The 22574-nt window shown below is 34.8% G+C and overlaps 3 protein-coding genes and 1 non-coding gene across 4 annotated transcripts; 3 read left to right on the top strand and 1 right to left on the bottom strand.

The window, feature by feature from the left end:
- The first annotated feature begins 240 nt into the window (after positions 1–240).
- LOC147971436 (uncharacterized) lies at positions 241–2855 on the top strand. The gene is made up of 4 exons (XM_087526091.1): positions 241–505; positions 1262–1366; positions 1721–1813; positions 2183–2855. The coding sequence occupies exons 1-4, from the start codon at positions 493–495 to the stop codon at positions 2530–2532; spliced, it is 561 nt and encodes a 186-aa protein (XP_087382217.1). The 5' UTR covers positions 241–492; the 3' UTR covers positions 2533–2855.
- On the top strand, positions 2563–6126 carry LOC125509063 (uncharacterized). The gene is made up of 12 exons (XR_015603529.1): positions 2563–2718; positions 3005–3166; positions 3281–3352; positions 3422–3595; positions 3836–3904; positions 4058–4198; positions 4409–4803; positions 4905–5003; positions 5098–5229; positions 5321–5424; positions 5548–5620; positions 5972–6126. It is a non-coding gene; the product is annotated as an uncharacterized LOC125509063 (transcript).
- A 4982-nt stretch (positions 6127–11108) lies between these two features.
- On the bottom strand, positions 11109–15846 carry LOC125509062 (protein FAR1-RELATED SEQUENCE 1-like). Its single transcript, XM_048673938.2, has 6 exons — positions 15622–15846; positions 14559–14678; positions 14335–14400; positions 14058–14230; positions 13817–13954; positions 11109–13550 (listed from the first exon to the last, which is right to left on the bottom strand). The coding sequence occupies exon 6, from the start codon at positions 12585–12587 to the stop codon at positions 11358–11360; it is 1230 nt and encodes a 409-aa protein (XP_048529895.2). The 5' UTR covers positions 12588–13550; positions 13817–13954; positions 14058–14230; positions 14335–14400; positions 14559–14678; positions 15622–15846; the 3' UTR covers positions 11109–11357.
- Positions 15847–15986: 140 nt separating this feature from the next.
- Positions 15987–21993, top strand: LOC125509061 (uncharacterized). The gene is made up of 14 exons (XM_048673937.2): positions 15987–16139; positions 17212–17310; positions 17489–18097; positions 18214–18363; positions 18517–18633; positions 18791–19277; positions 19398–19526; positions 19657–20291; positions 20398–20596; positions 20720–20818; positions 20939–21177; positions 21300–21372; positions 21523–21624; positions 21769–21993. Exons 8-14 carry the CDS (start codon positions 19882–19884, stop codon positions 21787–21789), a joined length of 1143 nt encoding a protein of 380 aa, XP_048529894.1. The 5' UTR covers positions 15987–16139; positions 17212–17310; positions 17489–18097; positions 18214–18363; positions 18517–18633; positions 18791–19277; positions 19398–19526; positions 19657–19881; the 3' UTR covers positions 21790–21993.
- Positions 21994–22574: the final 581 nt, after the last annotated feature.

The following is a 22574-nucleotide window of genomic DNA, read 5'->3' as shown; positions in this document are numbered from 1 at the left end:
ATTTATGGTACTTGAGGTGGTCGGCCAGTCAAATTCAAATTCGGTTTTGGTTTTACCGCGTGCGTCGACCAGCTCGCGTTGCCGTCCGATCCCCTAAGCGTGATTCGGCGTCTTGTGGGTCATGGCGCACAACGTGCCCACTTTTTTTTTTACTTCACAACATGCCCAGGTTAATTGGAGCATCTCTGGCAGATGCGTATAACCTGGGCATTTCCTAAACGGCGCCTGTTGCGCCTGTTTCTTCGATTTCCACAAAGCGGCGCACACCCCCTGCGGTTTACTGGGCTCGGCCCGTTTTCTTCTAGCAGTCGATCCTTCTACGCCTTGACTTCTTCTTCTTTCCTTCCGCGTCTCTCCCCCTCTTATCCCCTTCCACATCTCGTCTCCCCCGCGTTTACGATTTCTAGGGTTTTCGTCTAGCAATCAATCCGTCCCCTGTCTCGCGCAGTGGATCCGTTCCCTGTCTCGCGCTGGTTCACGCGCGAGATCGCGATGGCTTCCGCTGGTTCGTGCTCTTTTTCTCCCTTCCCCCCTTCCTTTAACAGTGATCGTGGATCCGCTCACTAGGGTTTATTTAAAATTAGTGCTCGTCGTTTTTCCGCTCGAATTTGTTTGGGTATGTTTCCTGGCAGGATGCGCACGTTTTTTTGTGTTTGTTAGGATTCGTCCTCCCTTTTTTTGTCGTGGATCCGCCCAGGGGTGGGGTGTGAAGGGAGGGGGGGAGAGGCGGGGCAGGTTGGGGGCGTGAGGTTTGTGGGGATTCGTTCAGTATGATTTTTTCTAGGGTTCATCATGCTGCGTTGAACACCGGTCCCTTTAGTTTTTAGATTTTTATGTTTAGTAATCTGACCAACAGATCGTCACAGCCTAGGGTTCATTTTTTTAGGAGTGGTTCGTGCTTGTAATAATTTTTTAGGTTGTGAGTCCTACAACAAATTGAAAGGATTATCAGTTATAAAATGTAAATATGTTAAGCACTTTTCGATCTGGGAGGTCAAAGGCTCAAAGGAAAGCTACTAATGCTCGCTGGATCTTTTGTTGACTTTGTGATATGATAGAGGTTCGGGAGTTTATTTGCATGCTCATTGATGCACATTTTTTACCCTGTCAAGTCCAAGTTCTTTGTGTATGTCCCATTTTTTTCTATTAACGAAGAGATCATCAATGTGGATAACAACTACAGAAAACTAGTTCATACATGAACATTCTTTCATGCACTTAATGCTCACTTTATTTTTTTTTTCATTTTTTTGCTTTGCAGAAGAAGAAGGGATTGGACATGGCAAAGTGAAAGAACAACTTGATTCACAACCAGTCGAGCAAGGTGGTCAGGAACAGCATCAAGAAGTCCAAACGCCAGTACAAGGTGCTCAAGCTGACCCATTTACGCAGCTTCTTTTTTATATAATAAAAAAATGCCTACGGGAATGATATGTACTAGTTATTCCATTGGAGGTTTTCTGCTCTAGTTTTTTTGTTTCCCCCTTTTTTTGTATTCTAGTTTTTCTTGTCAATTTTTACTTCCTTCAACCTTAAACACGCCGTATATAATTCCTCTCTTTTTGGTACAGTCATGTTCATACATAATCATTCCTTAATATGTTACTTTTCTGAGCGTTTTATTTTTCCTTTTTGAATTGATATCTTTTTGGCACATGATTTATTCTAGTTAGTGTTAAATGTTGCTAACTAGGTTTTTCGTTTTTTTATATTTTTGCAGCTGAACAACGTGTCATAGTCACGCACGTTGAAGAACCGGAAAGCGATGAAACATTCCAAGCTCCACCACGAGGTCTTCGGAATGGTCAAGGCGGTATGTTCATCCTGGTTCACTCATAGCTGTAGAGTCAGGTTCTTAGTTTGTCTGATTTGATTTTTTCAAGGCTTAAATTGCATCCAGTGCCGAAGTACTTCGAAAAAGGTGCTGATTTCTTTTGGTTTGTCCTATATTGAGGCAGAATCTCGTTATACTGAAATTTATTTTTTATAATCATCAGCAGAAAAAGCTTGATCAACTAAAAGTTCAAAACACAAGAATTATGTTTAAATCAAACTTTTTTTCTTTTTGATCAGTATCCAGTGCTGTAGTTTTAGGAGTTTTTTTATGCGTTTTCATACTATTTTCTACACTAAATGTTCTTGTCTTCACTGTCTGAATAGTTATTCATTTTAATTTATGCAGCAAGAGTTTATCCTAGGAAGTTGTGCAATCCCACCTATAAATCTAGGTTGTCAACAATGCGCTTCAGCAAGACAGTGAAAAAGTTCAGTGAGATTCAATTAGGGCACATCAGCAAATACAAAATGGATGCCCTGCTTCACATGCCATATCACCTAAACATACCGATGAATCTCCTTGAGTGGTTAGATCAGCACATTTTTGGTGTTACAGAGCCTTGTTTCAAGCACAAGAACAAAGTCATCAAGATCACTAAAGACATGGTAGACAAGATTTTTGATTTCCCTGGCGGTACTGTTCCTTTTGTATTCAGCAGCAACGATCCTCAAGTGAAAGCAGAAGTTGCTCAGTGAAGAAGCAGGTATGTTGATTATCGAAACAAGATGCCTATCAACAAGATTGAGGAAGTGATGCTAAGTGACGAGAGTGAAGATGGTTTCATCAGGAGCTTCGTTTTCTATTTCATATCATCTATACTCTGCCCAGCGTCATACTGTTTTGGCAACACCAAATTCCTCTTCTCTCTAAGAGATGTGTCTGTAATCCCTTCACTGGACTTTGGGCAATTGGCTTTAGATTTTATGATTGAAGAATCAGAACGTCATTTCGAAATGATAATGAACAGACCAACACTTGAGGAAATGAACAAGCCTTCCCACATTGGCGGTTGCCTTCCTATTTGGGGGTTAATCCTTTTTCCTTCATTTTTCTTGCTTGTTCTGCTTCTTTTAGATATTTTTACTTCTAAAGTTATTTTGCTTTTGTCATAGTTTTTGTTCGCAATTCCAAACTGACATGCTTCTTCTTTTCATTTTTTAATAACAGATCATTTATCTGGATTTCGTTGACTTTGATGTCATCGAGAACCACCAGTCAACTGTTGATTATTCTCTACCCCGGATCAGCCACATTAAGAATGCTGACTTCCAATACCTAGCTTTGGTTGATAGGAATTATGAGTCTAGGAAAGCGTTTGGAGTACTACCAGTAAGTATCTTTTATTTTCTTCTTTTTGGCTTTTTTTCTTTGCTTATGTATTCAGCCTTCCTTTCTCGTTTCTGACTAACTTTTAAAATGTTTTTATTCTAAATTTTTTTGTAGATAAGACACATATCTCAAACACCGTATGCAAATGCAGTTCCTATTGGCAACATTGCTGATACTCAACAAGAGGTTTCTTTCTATTTTTTCTTCTTATTTTATGATGCATTCTTTTTCACACAGTTATACTAAACAGCATAGATTTGTTGCATTCCAAAAACGCAGGTCAATTTTCACAGCAATGCCCACGAAACAATCAATGAAAACAACCCAATTAACTTGACCACTCCAGATATCAAGTCAGCAGGAACAAGTTTCACTCCAAAACATGAAATCGATTGTAAAGTGAAGCCAGAGCTGCATTCGAAATTAGAGGTATTTTTTTATCTTTTTTTGCCTGTATTGTTTTTTTCTAACTAATTAGTTTACATCATAATGAAAATACATTTTTCCATTTTCTGATGAACTTTTTTTGCATCAAATTGACACCTCATGTTTAGTTATTTGAAATGCTTTTTCATTTTATTTCCAATGTAAAATACTTTTATTTGTACCAATTAGAGGCATGTTTTCTAAAGATAGTCTTTTATATTTTATTATCTTTTTCATGAGCAGACCCCTGATGTACTTGACACCAAGCAAGACCCCGTTGCACCAAAAGCTGAGAACAATGTGAAGGTTGAGGTAACCACCCAGCTTAATTTTTCTGCTTTCCTGATACAAGGATTATTTACTTTCTGGACATACTATCCATGAAATCCCAAGCATTCCTTTTTGATCAGCCATATTTTTTTCTATACTACATTTGTTGTACTGAGACATTCTTAACCTCGCCAGGAAGAGTTGGACCCAATAACTGAAATAAACCAAAGGAGTCTTGTTCTCATCAGTTCTAGCTTATCAAATGAAAGAGCGAAGCATTACAGTAGCACTCCAATCATAATTTATGACTCCTTTCACGCCTTGTGCACCTACCAGTGAAGAGAGACCATTTGGTGAGGCTAATTCTAACACAGGAATATACATAGACATGGGTGTTGCTCTTCAATCAGGTTTTAGCTTTTTGCCCTTTTTTCACTTGTCTTGCTTTGCAATTATCTAAGTTTGCCTTTTTCTCATTTATCTAGCCCATTTTTTTCAAACGACGATTGGCCTAACATTTTTTCGCTGTTCAAATGTCACACACAGGTTCATCTAGGACCAATGATGCACAAGCTAGATCAAGCACAGGCCCAAATACCATTGAGAAGAAGAATAGGAAAAAGAGAGCAGCTAAAGTGCAATCTCCTGATGAACCAAAGAGGCTGAAAATCCCTCGAGAGGTGGATTTGTTTTTCACCAAATTTCTGAGGAAGCCAATCTTCAAAGAATTTCACGGCTCAAAATCTGTCTGCAGCACTCTTTTTGTCAACATTGAGGGATTTCCCATTAGTTACGACAACTTCTTCGCTTCATTCAAGTCAAGGGGTGAGATTGGAGATGAAGTCATGGATTCACTCATTCAAACATTCAACCTGGAAGCAAAGACTTCATGTCAGATAAAACCTTTTATTAAAAAATTCTGTTCCACTTTGCGCTTCACTGTGAGTTTTATCTGTCTCCTTCTTTTATCCAATAATTTTGGCATTCTTTTCTACTCAGGAAACCTCACTGTTAACTAGTTTTCTGTTCTTTTTTTTCCCAGAATAAACTATTGGTTAGCCCTGAAGTTTTCGACCCAGTAAGCTGCAAAACAGAGTTTGACAGAGTAAATTCAGAAGAAAGTCTATGGAAAAAGGATTTGGTACTATGGAGACTCTCATCTGACTTGTACAATAGTTTTTTTTCTCGTTTGTTTGTGCTAATTTTTTTCTCTCCTTCATGTTTTTTTATCACAGTTGTTTTTCCCCACTATCAAGTCAAACCACTGGGTAATTGTTTGTATGAACTCTCTATTTGAGAGGACTCACTTCTTCGACCCATGTGGTACAATCCAGGAAAATTCTCAACAACAAATTGTCCACAAGTTGGTAAGCTCTTCCTGTATCAAGTTTTGTCTTTAAATACAAAGCATCAGGACACACTATTTTTTTAAATCGGTGTACTTAATTTATGCAATAGGTTTCCAACTACAACCTGCTTTGCAAACTCAGTAATAAGCTTTTCAAGAATGTCTTCAACTTCAAGCTTCAAGCTGTGGGGCACTATCCAACAAACTGTCTGATGTAAGTTGTTATGTTGTTCATTTTTTTCATCTTCAATCTTTTTCTGATTTTTTTCAAACATTTCTGTCCTGCTCAGGCTCAATATGAAAGCCTCTATTCATTTGTTGTTTCTTTTTTCAACAGGCATGACTCAGGTCACTACCTCCCCCTATACATGGACAACTTTGAAGGCAAAGTCATGAAAAGCTTCAGCACGGTATTTTTTTGTTTTGTCACAACTGTCTGATGTATATTTTTTTACAAAAAATTAGCGTACTGAAAATGAAATAGGAAATCTTTTTATTTTCGCAGCACGTTTAATTGAAAAAATACGCAGAATGAATCTATGCACATTTATTTAATTTTAATTTATAAACATTTTTTTAAGCTGACAAGTACTGTTATGCTAAATCTATATAATTATTGAAGATTTTTTGGTCCCCTTCTCACAATGCAAGATGATAACACTTTTATTTTTTCAGTACATACACCTATCCGTTTTATGTCTTTTTAATACAGTTTTTTTCGTGCATTTCAACTTCAAGACCACCCTTTTTTGTCTACACAGGAGAATGTACCCAAGCAAAGAATGATATCAGCCTACCGTCTCTTCAAAAGCACGCCCAACAAGATAAAGGAGGAAGATCTGCCAACCTCCCAGTGAACACCTTTTCTTTAGATTGAAGAGTTTTTTTTGGAAGGGAAACATGAACTATAGACATCATACATATGAAAACCAATTCTGTGTAATAGTTCTCCTAGGAGATTTTTGCTTCTAAGAACATGTGCCATGTGGTACTTTTTGTCCTTTTTAAAATGATACCCCCCTTGCATGTGGGTCTACATAGTTCAAAATACTTAATTCAGTGTGTATGTACTGAATTGCAGTGAACATTTTTTTGCTGTGAACTTTTTTTAGTTCACCACAATTGCAATTTTTTTATTCACCACAACTGCAGTGAACTTTTTTTTAGTTCACCATAATTTATTTTTAGTTCACCACATTTTATTTCATTTTACAACAAAATTTTAGTTGACTACAATCAAAAAATATTTTTAGTTCATTTTACAACATACTTTTACATTTTACAATCAAAAAGATTTTTAGTTCAGATATAGCTCACTTTTTTTCCATTTTAGTGAATTACATTTTTTATCATTCAAAATCCACATTAATGTAATTCAAAATCTTCTTCACTAGTTCCTTTTTTTAAATCATCTTAATTAAAATATAATTCACTCAATTCAAAAAATTTGTTCCTGAATAAGCAAAAAAAAACAGTACACTTCGAATTCATTTTTTTAATTCACCAAATTCAAACTTTTTTTTAGTTCATCATAATTTTTAAATTTAGTTCACTACAATATAAATCTAGCTCACTAGATCTGATTTTTTCAAAAAAAATCATCTAAATTCAATATAGTTTACTAAATTCAAATTTTAGTTCACTAGTTTGAAAATCTTAGTTCACTAAAATCCAAAATAACTTACCTCGCTTGGGATTCATTTTTTTTAGTTCACTGAATTTCAAACTTTTTTTTACTTCAACATTTTTTTAGTTGACTAGAATAGAAAAAATTACTTCACCTTGATTTTTTTAGTGCACTCCCCTACTTAACTTCTCATTTTCGAAAAACATTTTCATTTAGTTCACTAGTTTGAAAATTTTTAGTTCACTAAAATCCAAAATAATTTACTTCACTTTGCATTCATTTATTTAGTTCACTCAATTTCAACTTTTTTTTTACTTCAACATAATTTTAGTTCACTAGAATAGAAAAAAATACTTCACCTTCATTTTTTTAGTGCACTCCCCTAATTAACTTTTCATTTTCAAAAATCATTTTCATTTAGATTCAAATCTAGTTTTTAGTTCACTAGTTTTTCAAATTTTAGTTCACTAGTTTTCAAATTTTAGTTCACTACAATCAAAATGATTTTTAGTTCACTTTGAATCAAATATAGCTCACTAATTTTTTGATTTATTTTAGTGAAATACATTTATTATTGTTTAAATCCCAACTAATGTAATTAAAAATCTAGTTCACTAGTTACGTTAAAAAAATCATCTGATTTCAAATACAGTTCACTTATTTCAAATTTAGTTCACTAGTTTCAAAATTTTAGTTAACTATAAATCGAAAAAAATTAGTTAACTTTGGATTCATTTTTTTAGTTCACTGAATTCAAACTTTTTTTTAGTTCATTATAATTTTTAGTTCATTGAATCGAAAATTTTTATGTTCACTTGGATTCGATTCAAATTTTGTTCAATAGTTTTCAAAAATTTTAAGTTCACTTTTGATTCAAATCTAGTTGACTAGTTACTTTTTTTAAAAAAAATCATATGATTTCAAAAATAGATGACTTAATTCAAATTTAGTTCACTAGTTTCAAAATTTTAGTGAACTAAAAAATCCAAAAAAAATAGTTCACTTCGAATTCATTTTTTTAATTCACTAAATTCAAACTTTTTTAGTTCAACATAATTTTAGTTCACTACAATCCAATTTTTTTAGTTCTCTTGGTTTCGATTCAAATTTAGTCCAATAGTTTTCATATTTTAGTTCACTTTGATTCAAATATAGCTCACTATTTTTATAAATGTAATTCAAAATCTAGTTCACTAGTTCCGTTAAAAAATCATCTGATTTCAAATACAGTTCAATTATTTCAAATTTAGTTCACTAGTTTCAAAATTTTAGTTAACTAAAAATCAAAAAAATTAGTTCACTTCGGATTCTTTTTTTAGTTAACTGAATTCGAACTTTTTTTTGTTCATCATAATTTTTAGTTCACTACAGTCCAATTTTTTTAAGTTCACTTGGATTTGATTCAAATTTAGTTCAATAGTTTTCATATTTTAGTTCACTACAATCAAAAAAAAATTAGTTCACTTTGATTCAAATCTAGTTCACTAGTTCCTTTTTAAAAAAATCATCTGAATTCAAATTTAGATGACTTAATTCAAATTTAGTTCACTAGTTTCAAAATTTTAGTGAACTAAAAAATCCAAAAAAATTAGTTCACTTCGAATTCATTTTTTTAGTTCACTGAATTCAAACTTTTTTTAGTTCAACATAATTTTAGTTCACTTGGTTTCGATTCAAAATTAGTTCAATAGTTTTTCAAATTTTCACTACAATCAAAATGAAATACATTTTTATTTTATTTAGTGAAATACATTTATTTATTGTTCAAATCCCAACTTAATGTAATTCAAAATCTACTTCACTAGTCCCGTTAAAAAAATCATCTGATTTCAAATACAGTTCACTTATTTCAAATTTACTTCACTAGTTTCAAAATTTTAGTTAACTAAAAATCAAAAAAAATTAGTTCACTTCGGATTTTTTTTAAGTTAACTAAATTCAAACTTTTTTTAGTTCATCATAATTTTTAGTTCACTACAGTCCATTTTTTTAAAGTTCACTTGGATTCGATTCAAATTTAGTTCAATAGTTTTCATATTTTAGTTCACTACAATCAAAAAGTTTTTTAGTTCACCTTGATTCAAATCTAGTTGACTAGTTCCTTTTTAGAAAAATCATCTAATTTCAAATATAGATGACTTAATTCAAATTTAGTTCACTAGTTTCACTGAATTCAAACCTTTTTAGTTCAACATAATTTTAGTTCACTACAATCCAATTTTTTTAGTTCACTTGGTTTCGATTCAGAATTAGTTCAATAGTTTTCAAATTTTCACTACAATCAAAATGAAATACATTTTTTTTATTTAGTGAAACACATTTATTTATTGTTCAAATCCCAACTTAATGTAATTCAAAATCTAGTTCACTAGTTCCGTTAAAAAAATCATCTGATTTCAAATACAGTTCACTTTTTTCAAATTTAGTTTACTAGTTTTAAAATTTTAGTTAACTAAAAATTGAAAAAAATTAGTTCACTTCGGATTATTTTTTTAGTTAACTGAATTCAAACTTTTTTTAGTTCATCATAATTTTTAGTTCACTACAGTCCAATTTTTTAGTTCACTTGGATTCGATTCAAATTGAAAAAAATTAGTTCACTTCGGATTATTTTTTTAGTTAACTGAATTCAAACTTTTTTTAGTTCATCATAATTTTTAGTTCACTACAGTCCAATTTTTTAGTTCACTTGGATTCGATTCAAATTTAGTTCAATAGTTTTCAAATTTTAGTTCACTACAATCAAAAATGATTTTTAGTTCACTTTGATTCAAATATAGCTCACTATTTTACTAAATTCAAATTTAGTTCACTAGTTAAAAATTTAGTGAACTAAAATCCAAAATAATTTACTTCAGTTGGGATTCTTTTTTTAGTTCACCGAATCCAAACTTTTTTTTAGTTCAGCATAATTTTAGTGAACAAGAATAGAAAATTTTAGTTCACATTGATTTATTTTGAGAAAAGTTCACTAGTTCACCGAATCCAACATTTTTAAAAATCCGCCAAGCGCGAGATTTTTCAAAAAAGTTTATCGATTTTGAAAAAGAGTTCACCGATTAGGAAAAAAGTTCATCGATTTTGAAAAAGAGTTCATCGATTTGGAAATAAGTTCATCGGTATTGAAAAAAGAGTTCATCAATTATGAAAAGTGCTCGTTGATTTCGAATAAAAAAGTTCGTCGAATTTGAAAAAAGAGTTCATCGATTTTGATAATAAGTTCATTTAGTTCAGTACAATCAAAAAGATTTTTAGCTCACTTTGATTCAAATCTAGTTCACTATTTTTTTCTTTTTTTAGTTCACTACAATCCGAATTATTTTAGTTCACTATTTTTTTGTTTTTTTTAGTTTACTACAATCCGAATTATTTTAGTTCACTTGGATTTTATTTTAGTTCAATAGTTCAACGAAGTAATGTTCACTAACTTGGCCAAAGTTCCTACCATCCCAAACTTGAGGGGTTTACTATGACGGAAATTTTCAGGTCAAAGAAAGGAGTAATACTCGTTGATATTTTGCATGAGCATAATGTGCAGAGAAAGCAGAATGAAATACTATGCACATACATCTTTCCAGAAGCACAACACTTGCACATACAAAGATTGTTATGAACAACCTGGCATATCAACAGGTTTACAAAGTTTGTTAAAATCTTTTTGTAACCCGGTGCTTTCTTTGAGCCAAATAATCCCTAACACAAAAGGAAAACCAAAACAATGCTGCATGACAAGCTAGTTTCCCTAGTTTTCATCAAAACATAGCTCTTTGTACATGCACTGGCAAAGAAGAATTAATCCCAGATTTTGCACAACACTTTGGCAAACTAAAACAGTGCAATACACACTGAAATGTCTAGCACATGACAATGCTAATAGTTCCTAGGTTTTTTCCCAGTTCACGAACCGAAATATAGCTTCGCTTTTCACTGGGATCATAACCACACAAAGGATAAGATAAGCTAAGGACGAAATAACACCGAGGCAGAGCGCATGTAATGGTACTAATCACGACAGGTTTCCTTCACTTATACAGTATAAACAGAAAAGAATCTATACATGAAGGTCTCCTTCACTAGTCAAGACAAAAGGAAAATTTCTTCCTATATAAATTCTACAATTTTTTTAAAGTACATTTGATGACACGTCGCACTAATAGTTTCAAACTTGAACAGCAGCAGACTACATTTTTTTAGACAAAAACATTACGATTAAACTGGATTGTAGAAATCTATTTCATAACACAACAGTTCCAACGTAATAACATCAGGCAAAAACCAAAAATAAACTATGTACACCTAAAAAAATTTCAAACGTGATAACACCAGGCAAAAACCTTTCAATGTATTTTGTCCATTCTCATTAATTATACTACTATGTGAACCATCAAACCAAAACTGCTACTGTAAACAGAGAAAATTCTAGGTAAAAATAAAAATCCTCAAAAATGGAAACACATTTTCAAATGAACCATTGTAAACAAGTTCTAATTCACTTTCTTAATTCTATTCAATAATTATCTTCAAATAGATTTCTTCCGTTTATCAGCAGCCTTTTTCCACCCTTCTCTCTCGGATCGGCTCTTCAATCTGTTCCCTTTCCTCACTGACTTGTTGTTTATTACAGCAGGATCTTTCAAAGGCTCACTCACACATGCTTTGTTCACTGTTTGTTCATAAGTTTTATCCCCTTCTGCAGTTTGTTGCTTGCCTAGAAGATACTTACTATGAACAGCATTAACTGCATCCATCAGCTCTTGACAAAAACGTGAATCATGACTTATGTCAGAGCATACCTCCCCCACTGTATTCATCATGATGGCATATCTGACAGCATTGTGTGACTGGTCTTCTCCATTAATACCAAGGGCACTAGACTTGTGTTTCTGCAATTCCTTCTCCCTAAATTCTCTAGTCCATCTAGGAACAATATACTGGTCAGGTATCTTGAGCATGTCAAACTGCATAAACAATCTAAGGATGTGGCAACAAAGAATACCATCCCTCTGAAACTTCCCACAATTGCACACAAATTCTTCCTTTTCTCGATTTACTTGCACAGCAAAGATTTCCCTGTCAAACTCTGGATTTTCGTATGGAAAGTTCCTCTTTAATTCATATGATTCATTCTTCACAATCTCATTAACCCCGAAAGCAGTTGAATTTAACATTTCAGTCAAGAACTTGGTATATATAGCTCTGGTGTAAATTTCAGCTGCATGACGCTCAACCCGCTGATATCCCCACATGATAGGTACTTTTTCATTAGACAAGAACCTATCTTGATCCTCTATGTGCATCACATTTTCCTGGAATAATTCATACTGACGAAGGAAAGTTTCTATTGTATCCTTTCGCAAAACATAGTCCTTGAAATTTGAATTGAAGCTCTCACTTCTGCTGGTAGACCTAATGAACGGGCAGAACACTTCTTGGAAATAAGCAGGAACAAAGTACTCTCTATTCTCCCACATGCGCTTAATGTGAGCATGTTTTCCACAACTATGCTTCAGCTCCATTTCTTTCCAATTCATTTCAAACTCTTCAACAGTCATGGACTGCATGATACAATAGTCAAGGTCTTGTTCCATTCCTTTCTTAATTGACATGTATGCACCCAAATTTTCTCTTGCTTTCCTTCTAACATGCCAAATACAGAACCTATGGAATGCATCTGGGAACACTTTTGGAACAGCTTTCTTCATTGCAGCATCTTGATCAGTAAGTACTACTCTCGGTTTTTTTCCACCCATCACTTCAACAAAAGTTTCAAACAACCATTTAAATGTGTCTGCCTACTCATTCTGCAAAAGGGCCCAACCAAAAACAATTGTTCTCGAGTGGCCATTAACTCCAATAATCGGTGCAAAGGGCATATTGTACTTATTAGTGCTGAACGTTGTATCAAATGATATTATGTCTCCAAACAGCAAATAGTCCAGCCTTGATCTTGAGTCTGTCCAGAACAAGCTAAGCACTGAGTTGGATGCGTTTCTTTGAGCCTTGTATACAAAACCAGGTTTGTCAATCTGCAGTTTTTCAATATACTCCAGAGTGTGTTCAATGTCCGTGTTCCTTCTCTTTTCACGATCTTCCTGTTTCAGGTTGTCAAGCTTCTTAACATCGAATGTAATGTTACCCAATTTTCCACCAGACAGCTTCCTAAAAATACTCATTATCTTCCTTGGCTTAATTCTATGTTCTTGTAACAGCCTCGAGAGAAGTTTTTCAGCTTCATTCATGCTCCTATGACTTAGGAAGAATTTGGTCAATGTAGGCGAACATACCAAATCATGATTATGTGCAAGATCTTGGGAAGTAATAATCCATCTGCCGTCTTGTAAGCTTACTGTAACATGCATCTGACAGTTTGTCCTAACGACCACATTCCTCCTGCTCTTCCTCACACCTGCTGCATTGGGCTCTGTTTTTCTACTTTTGCAGCAGCAAATGGTAATCTTCCTGTTTCGGTAATTCCTCCCTTTTTTGATACCAAACCCACTGATATGAGCATAAATGTTGACAAATCTGACAGCCTCTTCTAGACTAGAGAATACTTTCCCTACTTCAGGTGTACTTGTATTCTCCATCTCATCTGGCGTAGGGAACAAGTACTCTTCTGGTTTTGATTCATTTTCAGTTAACTCATCATCAGAATCTTTTTTGCTCATGCAATCATCTGAAGGGACACAAGCGTCCTCACTATAATGCTGTTCCTGGAAGAACATTACAAACAGTAAATACAACCAATCCATATCACACCATAGACTAAGATATAAATACTGTTTAGGAAAAAATCTTTTAAATTTTTATAGCACTAATTTATTTTACACGTGCAAGCAACAATTATCTAATCTAAATTAATGCTCAACTTTTTTTTCTATCATTCTTAACACAAATAATTTTTTATTCATGTAACAGCAAGATTTTTTAAACCCACAAGTGCTGGCATTCTTTTTTTGAATTAAATAAGGCTATTTACCTGTTCACTAGGATGTCCCACATCATCTTTCCCCCTTTCTGTGCTTGTAGAACAAAGATTTTTCCCATTCAAAGTCTCTGTGTTCACAATTATGACAGCCGATGTAGAACCTGATTCGTCAACATAACTGTTTCGGACCTATTCAAAAACATTCATTCATCAATATTCAATTCATAAACTGCCAATATCAATATTAGTAGAAAAGAAAACCAAGCAAAGTTTTTGAAGAAACTATTCTCACATCTTCACTGCCAGTATCATTTGCTATCAGAATAACATCATCATACTTCTCACACTGTATCACTTTATGCATCTGAACCTATCATTTTTTTCGATCTGAGTTCGCAGGTCTTCTTCCTGGCTGCTACTGAGTGTTCCTTGGCTCACAATTTTGTCTTGACTACTAACAAATTCCTGTGCAATATAATATTTATGAGAATTAGCAAACCAAAAAGAAAGAAAAACAGTTCAACAAATTTTTTTGGTGTTCTTTTCAACTAATTTCTCACGGTACAAACCTCTGTTTTCTTCTTCATCTCATGGTACTGCACAAATTGGTCAAATTCAAGCATCACATCGCAAACCTGGTCATGAAAAAACAAGCGACATACTTTTTAGTAAACATAAAGAACATTTTCTAATATACAGTACCACTTCATTCCTGATATATAGTGCACAAAAAAATTCAGTTTAGGTCACCTTCTAACAGGATTTTTTAGAGACATGTTTTTTTCATACTCACCCCAGATGATTCCTTCAGTTCAATACTTTCTTTCCCAGGCTCACGTAAACTCTGTGGTGTTTCTTTTTGGTTCATCCCTTTCCGTTTTCGAACTGCTGGTAATTTCCTTTTGGAAAGAACCTGCAAAGAAACAAGTTAAAAATAATCAGACTACCATAGCAAAAAGGCAAGAACCACACAAGTAAAACAGATGAAAATATTCAGACTCCCAAAGTAAGAATGCTCACACACTTTGAAATTAACTGGACAAAAAAGAACCTACTAAGAACAATTCGGTTTGCCTATATATAAGTGTTTTTAACCATACAGATTTGTTGTTAGGGTGTGTGTTTTTATCAGTGTTCTGGAAAAAAACACATTCATTATGATGCTCGGTTTGATATATTGTACTGCATTCATCTCTTTCAATAATACAACAACACCAAGACAACCACCGGTGAAAGCGTGTCTGAGTCGGACGAAATTCTTGTCTGATTTCCTATAGGGGGAAACAAGATCTGTAGCGTCAAACAGTCTCCAGGCAACATAAATGAATTTCATGAGGTAAACTTCTGTACAAGGCATGGGGGAAGATTTCAGACTACTTTGAACCACTGCAGTAAAAGGCACCAGGTGCCATATAAATGTTCTTTTTATCACAACTAAATGTGAGAACAACACAAGTAAACCAGAGAATTTTGTTCAAAAGAAAATATGAGAACCTGCTAGTTTATTTTCATAAACAATACTAATTTGTTTTTCCAAAAATCTTCAAACATATACATAAAATATATCCAAATACCCAAGACAAACTTTACTTCTAGATTTCAATAGACATGTTTTTCTAGTTCTGAACCTGAATTAATTTCCATTGACCAGTCACTATATACCAAAATTAGAGCAATTATATAACCTATCGACTATAATGTTTTTTATTTTTAATTATTTTTCATTTTTTTTGTTCCTGTCTAGCAAACGGGATGATTGCTTTCTAATAAAGCATTGCAGCAATTTTTGGGTACTCAAAAAAGAAAATAAACTACACGATCAAGTATAGAAGAAATAATCTAGTTAGAAGAATCACCAGAGTAGCTCCACGGCCGGCTGGATCTGCCTTCTGGCTAGCTACGCCCCCATCATCGCCTGTGGTAGATCGATTAAGACTCGCCGGCAGCGCCCCACCTGATTCTGTCATCCCGTCAACAAAGAAGATATAATCCACTGGTTGATTTCTACGGGGTGGCAAATCTGGCGAGCGACCTAGAAGCAGCCGCCGCCGCCTCCCCTGAGTCCTCCGCGTATCTTCCTATTTCTACCAGTAAAGAAACATATATAAGACTCTTTCTATTTTCCTCCCCGTTCTTTCTGTAAATTTTTTAAAGTAATGTGGGGTCACTGTTTCAGCGACTAAACCACCTCGGAAGGAAGTCTTACAGGTGGGACCAACTTGTGGCCGACTATCAAAGGGGTCTAATTGCAAACTAGAATCCACTTTCCCCTTTCTTCATCCAAAACTCCGCTCTCTGGCGATTTTTTCCCCAGGTTCTGCATCATGAACTAGATCCTCGGCTTCAACTAAGTTCCCAATATCGGATCCAAAAGGTAATTCACCCAATCCCTTTTCTTACCACTACGGTCATGATTCCGCTCCCTTTTTTGCATTTTGATTTTCTATAGCTTTTGATTCACGTTCATGCGGGGCGTTGGATTTGTGCACACCGTGCGCGCCCGATGTGTGCCGTCACTGCTATCCGGCAGCTCCGCTGTTGAGCGGTAGTCCGTTGATCCGTCGACCGTGTGCGTGGAAGCTCTGTTTCTTCCCCTGCGTGTATCTATGGGAATTGCCATGGCAGCTAGCATCATTTAGGTCTCTGAGCTAAAACATTAAGTAGCTATTTTGATGTTTCCTATTTTCACATCATCTTAGAGAGGTCTCTGACTTTAAACGTGGCCAACAAAGTATTTCATTCCTTTTACAAGATGCTAGATTATTCGTCTCCCCCGGCCATCCATGGCCACCGTGACCCCTCAACCATCTGATCGATTTGCAAGGCCAGGCTCCTCTTCTCTGTCGGCCTCCACGCTATCCAATCATGTTTGGACTGTTTCCTCATCGTGATGACAGAGAAGCTGGTCCATGGCATGTGAGTTGCATTCGCGTCGTGGCTCTACTACTGCGACTATGATTTTTATCCGAGTTTTTAAACCTTACTGCGAAACAGACGAACCAACTATGAGGTCTAGTTCATTATAGTACGAGCCACAAACATTTTTCTTTCTGAATGTAGTATACACCCTAATTTCTTTCTGAATTTACGAATTTACGAACAAACCTATGAGATATCACTTCGGAATACATCACTTAATTTTTACCTTTTTTATAAAAAGTTTTTTCCTCTGTAGATATGAGTTGGGAACAACATAAATCCCATTTTTGAGAATGTACTGCAGTCCAACGGAATTACTTCTTGTTTTAAGTTCTTCTCTATATGTAAAACAGGACAAATGAACAAAGGAAAAACCTCTTTTGACAATCCGCACAAAATTAGTGAAACGCATTTTTTGTTACTTTTCATACCTGCAAACAAGTACTATAAATACAACTATAGTAATGTTGTCCTTTTTTCTTTAGAAGAACACAACTCCTAATTTGTTCAGTTATTCAATTTTCTAGGAATTCAACTAAATGGAAGAAATGTCAGCAAGGAAGAGGAACAACCAACATCTGCTTCCAAATGAAGAGAATGGGAATAATCCTCCCAAAAGAAAGAAGGTACATGTAGGCCAGAAAAACAACTACCAGGGGGCTACTACTGACTCAGTTTTTTCACTGACACCCATTTCATTTTTTTAATAAATAGTAACCGTACATAATTTTTACAATTTATTATTCAGTACATACACATAAAAAAACAAAAAACTAACACACAACCTATCTATTCCCTATGTAGGATGTCAGCAATGAAGACAACCTCCAGTTGTTTGTTAAATTTCTGTCTGAACTTAATGATACTCAGAAGAACATAGTTCGAAAACTTGGCTTCGCTTCACTGCTACAAATCAGCTGTGCCTGCAACATTGATGATATTTTCATGTGGCTTGCATTACAATTCAATACTGCAACATGCACTCTGGAGCTGAGGAATGGATTCAATTTTGAATTCAACACATCTATTGTTCATAAAATCCTTGGAATTCCTGCTGGTGGCTTACCAATAAATTCTACACCAACCAAAGAATGTGTAGATATTATCAATAACTTTGTACAATCATCAGCACCTACTACAGAGCATCTTATTGCGATGATTACGGACAACATTTCCGAAGAAATTTTCTCTACTATATTCTTGCTCCTCACTATCTCAAGCTTGATTGCTCCTAATGCGAAAGGTTCCCCATCAAAGAAATTCTACAGTGCTCTGCAAAACATTAGTTCTGCTGGCAAATACAACTGGTGCCTTTCAACTCTATCCTACCTAGTACATCAAATATAAAAAATTAAGTCAGGTCATCACTAGAAGAAGGCATTTTATCCTGGAGGATGCAAACTAATCTTGGTGGTAAGTTTATATTAAAATTATGAACCTAAGATCACTTTTTCTTCCTTTAATTTTTTACTGCATCCAACTCTTTCTTTTAAACAATTTTAACTTACAAATATTGTTCCTAATATCAGGTTGCGCACTTCGAATTCTTAATTACTTCTGAATTCAAGTTCCCTATCGACATACTGCCAATACTCCCATTTTGGTCATCTAGCTTGCTAAAAACTTTCACAGCCCTAGACACAATGCACGGTGTACACCTTCAGTTCGGAAGACTTCCGGTAAGTGTTTTTACAACAAAAACTCTTTACCTTCTCTAATAATTTTACAATCAGACTTTCCTTTCTTTTACATTTTTTTGTCCACCACATATATGTATTCTGCGTAGGACTGTTCTCTAACATTTTTTTCGGTTCATTTATGATGCAAAACAGTTGAAACATATTTCATCAACTCCATTCAACAATATATCAAATGAAGGAATAAACAAACTCCCTACATGTATTCTACAGTACATCAGTTCCAAATTTCCGTCAATCTACAACTTACAGGTTGGAAACTTTTCATTCTTTCATTCTTCCATTTTTCTTCTTATCATGTATGAGACATTCATCATTTTCAATACGGTTTTATATTTTTTGCTGATCTATTGACATGTCACGCACATATATATGCAAAGTAATTTTTATTAATGTGAATACCTTTCAGGAGAAGGCACTGCTTGAAGATATGACCAAGAAATTTTGGCAAACGATAATATCAAACTCCATTCCAACAACGGAAAGATACATTGATGATCTCCATTCGACAATCTCCAAGAGTTTCACCCACATCAACAATGAAATGACAGAGTCTGCAAATGAACAAATTACATCCCCGAACAACCACATTTCATTACACCAGCAAGCTGAACAAATCTACTCAAACAAATACTTCAAGGATCCAACAACTTTTTTATCGTCACATGATTTCCTGGATTTCGCAATGCCTTACAGTAATCCTCCAAACTGGGAAAAGGAAGATGGAGATTCATCTATTCAATGGTTGGACAAGAAATTCTCACAGTGCCTCCTTTTAGAAAACTCATCAGGCATTGATGACCTGTTTCAGAAAAGGTCACCAACCTTTGAAGATTTGTTCGTCATTGATAAAATAAATAAACAATATGACTACCCAGATATTGATTTCCTCCAAGGTAATTCCAATTTTTTCAATTAAAATCTTTTCTTTTCCAGCATGTTTCTCCTTTTTTCTACATAGGTTGAAACAAGATCTAACACATTTTCTCTTCGTTTTTTTCTAAATCTATATGCAGTACTCAAAGATTACATCTATACACACACAGAAGCGAATGGGATGCAAGAAACAGACAAAATTGATTGCACAAAAGAGAAATTCTGTTTGACCCAAATGAAATTCGTTAGACCTAATCATAACTGCAGAGGTTTATTTCTTCACTACCCCCTTTTTTCCTTAGAATTTCTGCATTTTTAGTTTTTTTTGTTTGCACCATTTTTATCCTTAATACAGTGTTCCTTTTCTTTTTCTAATGACTTTTTCTATCATGCAATCAGATAGCAAACTGTACTGTTTGCAACAAGGTACGGATTCAACAACTACGGTTGCCCTAGATGTTTCCAGGAATATGAAATGCTCGTAATCAGCACCTCCTACCAGAAGTTTTCCAACCACTCAAAACTACAACCTGGGTAGTACATCCAATGCGTGTGAACCACAAAATTCAGATATTGACATCCCTTCTTTTACCGCTATAACAGACAGCCTGAAATTTAGTCCCTATGCAAGAAGTCCCAAACAATTACCAAGCAAATTATTCACCTCCTAGTTGTTCATCAATCCTTCCCAAAACCAACTATGAATCTCTTGTAAGGAATTCAGGTAGCAACAATCAGTTCCTCTATAGCAACAGCCCGCTTAGGTGCTATCACAATTCTTTAGAAAAAGCAGCCAATAGATTCGGTACACCTATACCAGACCCTATCATGTACCAAGTCCTGGAAGATTATGAAGCTGAATGTTTGCTCAGAGATAAAGCAGCAGCAGAGCAGCCACCACTGCAGAACTTCTCTTCAGCATCAAAATTGCACATAACAACTCAGCTCAATTCGGAACAAGTTATTTTCTCAACAGCAGCTCAAGCAGATTTCTTCAAAATGATGTCGTCACTTCTACCTCATATAGACATCAGGTGAAAATATTATGTACATGGTTCTGTATTCTTTTTCTGTTCACTAATTTTCACCACCATGCTTCATTACTACCAATCCTGAAATTACTTACTCTATTCTATACAGCCAAAGGATATTCCAAATAGATAACGTGTGGGTCGATCAAAAAACTTTGACTGTTTCAATGAGGCCAGGCGGCTGGATGAACCCACACACTTTGGATTGCTATTCTAAAATGCTCAACACAGATCTACTCAATCGGGGAAGGCAGGGTCTAATACCAAGCAACGAACCTATTGTCCATATAGTCGGCACAGAAGACATGGTAATTTTTCTTCTTCTATCCTATCTTGGTCTTTCATCACACAAAGAAGACATGAGTAATTAATGTACTTTTTTAATCTACACATTTATACAAACTTACTCTCATTTTTCCATTTTTCATCAGGAACTTCTAATGAGACCCTTACTAAACCATTCAGATCCAATATGCGCAGACATGTTAAGCGAAGCAACCGTTGGGTTCAGTTTACAGAACGCAAACTTCGTATGAAACTATCTTTTCGAGCAAATCATTCTAAAGAGAAAACCGAAACACCAAATTTTTATGTTCCACTCTTCAATTTCTACTAATATGTCTGTACTTTCTTCTCTTTTTCTCTAACAGGTTCATCTGCCTTGCTTCAATGACAAACAGTGGATTGTAATCACTGCTAACTTTGACAGTGGCAAATTCTTTGATATAATGAACCCTGATGGATCTGGAAACAACAAATTCACTTCAATTATCAGCACTGTTACATTCAACTTCAAGAGTCTGTTTGCGAAAACATACCCAAATTGCATCGCATTCAACATAAAAGAATTTGACTACCGTTTCGTTCCAGTACCCCGGACTCATTTCAGGTAGAAAAGAAAGAAAAGAATCATTTTTTTTCTGTGCACTGTACTTCAAATTAATTTTTCTTCACTTTATAATATTTTTGTGCACTCCTAACTCCTAGTAAATTCTCTTTCTTATCACTCAGGTACGACACCGGCATATTCCTCCTGCAAATTCTAAAAACATACCGGGGGATGGGAGTGCCAGGATTCACAACTGTAAGTTCTTTTCAAGCTGCCCATGTAAATAATTTGTTGATCTAAAAAAGTATATGCTTGACATTCCAAATAAATAAAACTCAACGGACATTTTTTTCAAAAAAAGAATGAGAGTGTCTAATACAATTACTTTCTTTTTATTTTTTGCAGCATGACCTACAGGCCTTAAGAGAAATTTTTCTCTACGAAATTGCGACTTGTTCCAACAGTGAAGTTCAACTACCATTGGTCAAAGCTTTCCAACAAAATCACGTTAGTTCCGCCATTCGAAAACCTCCCCCTACATTTTTAAATTTAATACATTAAATAATAATATTCAACTACAACCAGAAACTAAAGTTTTTCTTTTTCTACTTAAATAAACTGACCAAACTTCTTCTATTTTTTTACAAACAGGGTTTCCGGCTATTCAGGTGAATCAATACTCAGCTTAACCCAGGTTCAAGATACAAGATGACCACATTTTCATCGCATAAACAATTTTCTCCATTTTACTTTTTGCTCTACCAAACGAGAACTTATTTCCTTCTCGTGCTACTTGAATGAAGAAAATGTTGAGGGGGTCATTGTTCAAAACAAGTCTGAATATTTTTTTTTTGTTCTGCTGTACTAAACATTCAATGCTGTACTAAACTATACTAAAAATAGTCATTTTTTGTTTAATAATTACTTCTCCAAAACAGAGGCACGAGCAAAATCTGCTTACTTTTCTTTCAAAATATTTAATAAGAAAATTCAATTTCTTTATTTTTATTCACTCTTTGTATTTTTTTATTTATCTAAAAGACGAGACAAAAAAACTTTTTTAAAACAAAAAATAGGAGTGCTCGCTGACGTCAAAAAAAAGCTACAACCAAACGAAAGGAATTTTCTAATAAACAAACGGCAATGAAAACGAAACAGCGAAACAGAAGGGCAACGAAGCACATAAACAGTAGAGGAGAAACAGGACAGCGAAGCACGAAAACAGGGTAGCGAACCAGAGACCGACATAACGAGTAAAATGGGCTTCCAATCAAAAGCCAGTACGGGCACCTCAGTGGGCGCCAGGAGACCGAACCAGCGCTGAAGGCGCCGGTTAGGAGCTCCCTATAACCTGGCTGGGTGCCTTTTCCGACGGTTTTACAGGGCGGACAAAAAAAATAGCCTGAGCAGATATCGTAAAAACGGCCCGGCTCGTAAAACATTTGTGGGACGCATCT

This window comes from Triticum urartu, chromosome 5A (genome assembly GCF_056163025.1).
Source record: "Triticum urartu cultivar PI428250 chromosome 5A, HENAU_Tu73, whole genome shotgun sequence".
NCBI classification, from domain to species: domain Eukaryota; kingdom Viridiplantae; phylum Streptophyta; class Magnoliopsida; order Poales; family Poaceae; genus Triticum; species Triticum urartu.
Note: the sequence above shows the minus strand (reverse complement) of the source record. Positions and strands in the feature narration are given on the sequence as shown.

What these genes read in the sequence shown, in the direction of transcription:
- LOC147971436 (XM_087526091.1), top strand. An exon ending in AGTCCAAACGCCAGTACAAG is followed by an intron (nt 1,367 to 1,720) that starts GTGCTCAAGCTG and finishes ATATTTTTGCAG; the next exon opens with CTGAACAACGTGTCATAGTC. An exon ending in TCTTCGGAATGGTCAAGGCG is followed by an intron (nt 1,814 to 2,182) that starts GTATGTTCATCC and finishes TAATTTATGCAG; the next exon opens with CAAGAGTTTATCCTAGGAAG.
- LOC125509062 (XM_048673938.2), bottom strand. Translation starts at nt 12,587, where the DNA reads ATGGGTGGAAAAAAACCGAGAGTAGTACTTACTGATCAAGATGCTGCA.
- LOC125509061 (XM_048673937.2), top strand. Translation starts at nt 19,882, where the DNA reads ATGCAAGAAGTCCCAAACAATTACCAAGCAAATTATTCACCTCCTAGT. An exon ending in CTACCTCATATAGACATCAG is followed by an intron (nt 20,292 to 20,397) that starts GTGAAAATATTA and finishes TATTCTATACAG; the next exon opens with CCAAAGGATATTCCAAATAG. An exon ending in GAGTGCCAGGATTCACAACT is followed by an intron (nt 21,373 to 21,522) that starts GTAAGTTCTTTT and finishes TATTTTTTGCAG; the next exon opens with CATGACCTACAGGCCTTAAG.